Source organism: Nannospalax galili, unplaced genomic scaffold, assembly GCF_000622305.1.
Source record: "Nannospalax galili isolate Female #2095 unplaced genomic scaffold, S.galili_v1.0 scaffold266, whole genome shotgun sequence".
NCBI lineage: Eukaryota > Metazoa > Chordata > Mammalia > Rodentia > Spalacidae > Nannospalax > Nannospalax galili.
The window spans coordinates 1,251,156-1,252,345 of record NW_008355390.1 but is presented as its reverse complement, the minus strand read 5'-3'; the positions used below and the strand labels follow the sequence as shown (position 1 = coordinate 1,252,345).

General features: G+C 33.6%; 1 protein-coding gene across 3 annotated transcripts in view; it reads left to right on the top strand.

Moving 5' to 3' along the window:
* Usp25 (ubiquitin specific peptidase 25) overlaps positions 1 to 1,190 on the top strand; it is a 143,638-nt gene that overhangs the window by 99,149 nt on the left and 43,299 nt on the right. For all 3 annotated transcript variants that reach the window (XM_008852535.3, XM_008852533.3, XM_029555783.1), the window contains one exon: positions 343 to 566. In XM_008852535.3, coding sequence (XP_008850757.1) covers positions 343 to 566 — 224 coding nt within the window. The remainder of the gene's footprint in view (positions 1 to 342; positions 567 to 1,190) is intronic.

Genomic DNA, 1,190 nt, shown 5'->3' with positions numbered 1-1,190 from the left:
TATGATCCCTATATTAATGCTTTTAGGTAGAATGTGTTTCGAAGATATACATATTACTAAGAGATTTTTATTTAGAACATGCAATAGATTTCTTTTTTTTTTTTAAAAATGAATACGATCAAGACATTTTTGAAGTCAAAATTTTATCCTTATAATAATAATTTAATCTTCATATGATTAAAAATCTCAGGATATTAGAAATTTTCATGTGTTCCTTTCTGAAGATCTTTTCCTCTGGAACTTATGTGATAATTTAATGCCACGTATCTGGTACAGTCTTCCTCTTCAGTTTTAAGCTTCAGTTTGAAAGTTTAATAAGTAATTTATGATTTGAAAACACAGCACAACAGAACAGCAGGGAACTCCTTCAGAACTGCCCAGCTCATCACCTGCATCAGGTGCTACCCTGTCATCGAGGTCAGTGATACACAAACCGTTCACTCAGTCTCGGATACCTCCAGATTTGCCAATGCATCCAGCACCAAGGCACATAACAGAAGAAGAACTTTCTGTGCTGGAAGGCTGTTTACATCGCTGGAGGACAGAAATAGAGAATGACACAAGAGGTAAGAAGAGTCCCATAGTGTAGCTGCTGTCACTTCAGATAGATGCTGTATGTCAAAATTAAGAGGGAAGAATCACTTCTAGGTTTTGTATTTAAACACTGTAGTGATTTTTTTTTTTACTAGAAAAGATATTATATATGAGAAACTGGTCTGGCTCCTATTTTTATGCTCTTAGTATGAGATTCACAGAGACCAATAGGGTTTCCAGAGATTATTTAGCTGACTAATGACATAGCAGATGGTCCGATTTTCCAGTTTAGTGTTCTAAATTTATATCAATCTGGCATTCACAGCTACTCCATTACTGAAATGTCACACAGCTTCAGAACTTTTACTTAACAGTTTTGTACTTCATCTGATATTTGCATAACTTTTCTGTAGGTATAAGAATTTAAAAAACATTTTCATTTTTGTTTACATTTTTATACTTGATTTTTAAACCTAGAGCCTTATGAATGCTAGAGATACTGAGCCACATCTCCAGCCTTAGAATTTTAACTTTTGAATCTGTTCTAATAGAGATTTATAGGTATGATCTGCAAATATAAAAGACTTTTAATTGATATGCAGCAAAATGTATAAATGTATGCATGTACACGCTGAGGAGTTATCTGCTGCCTTTCT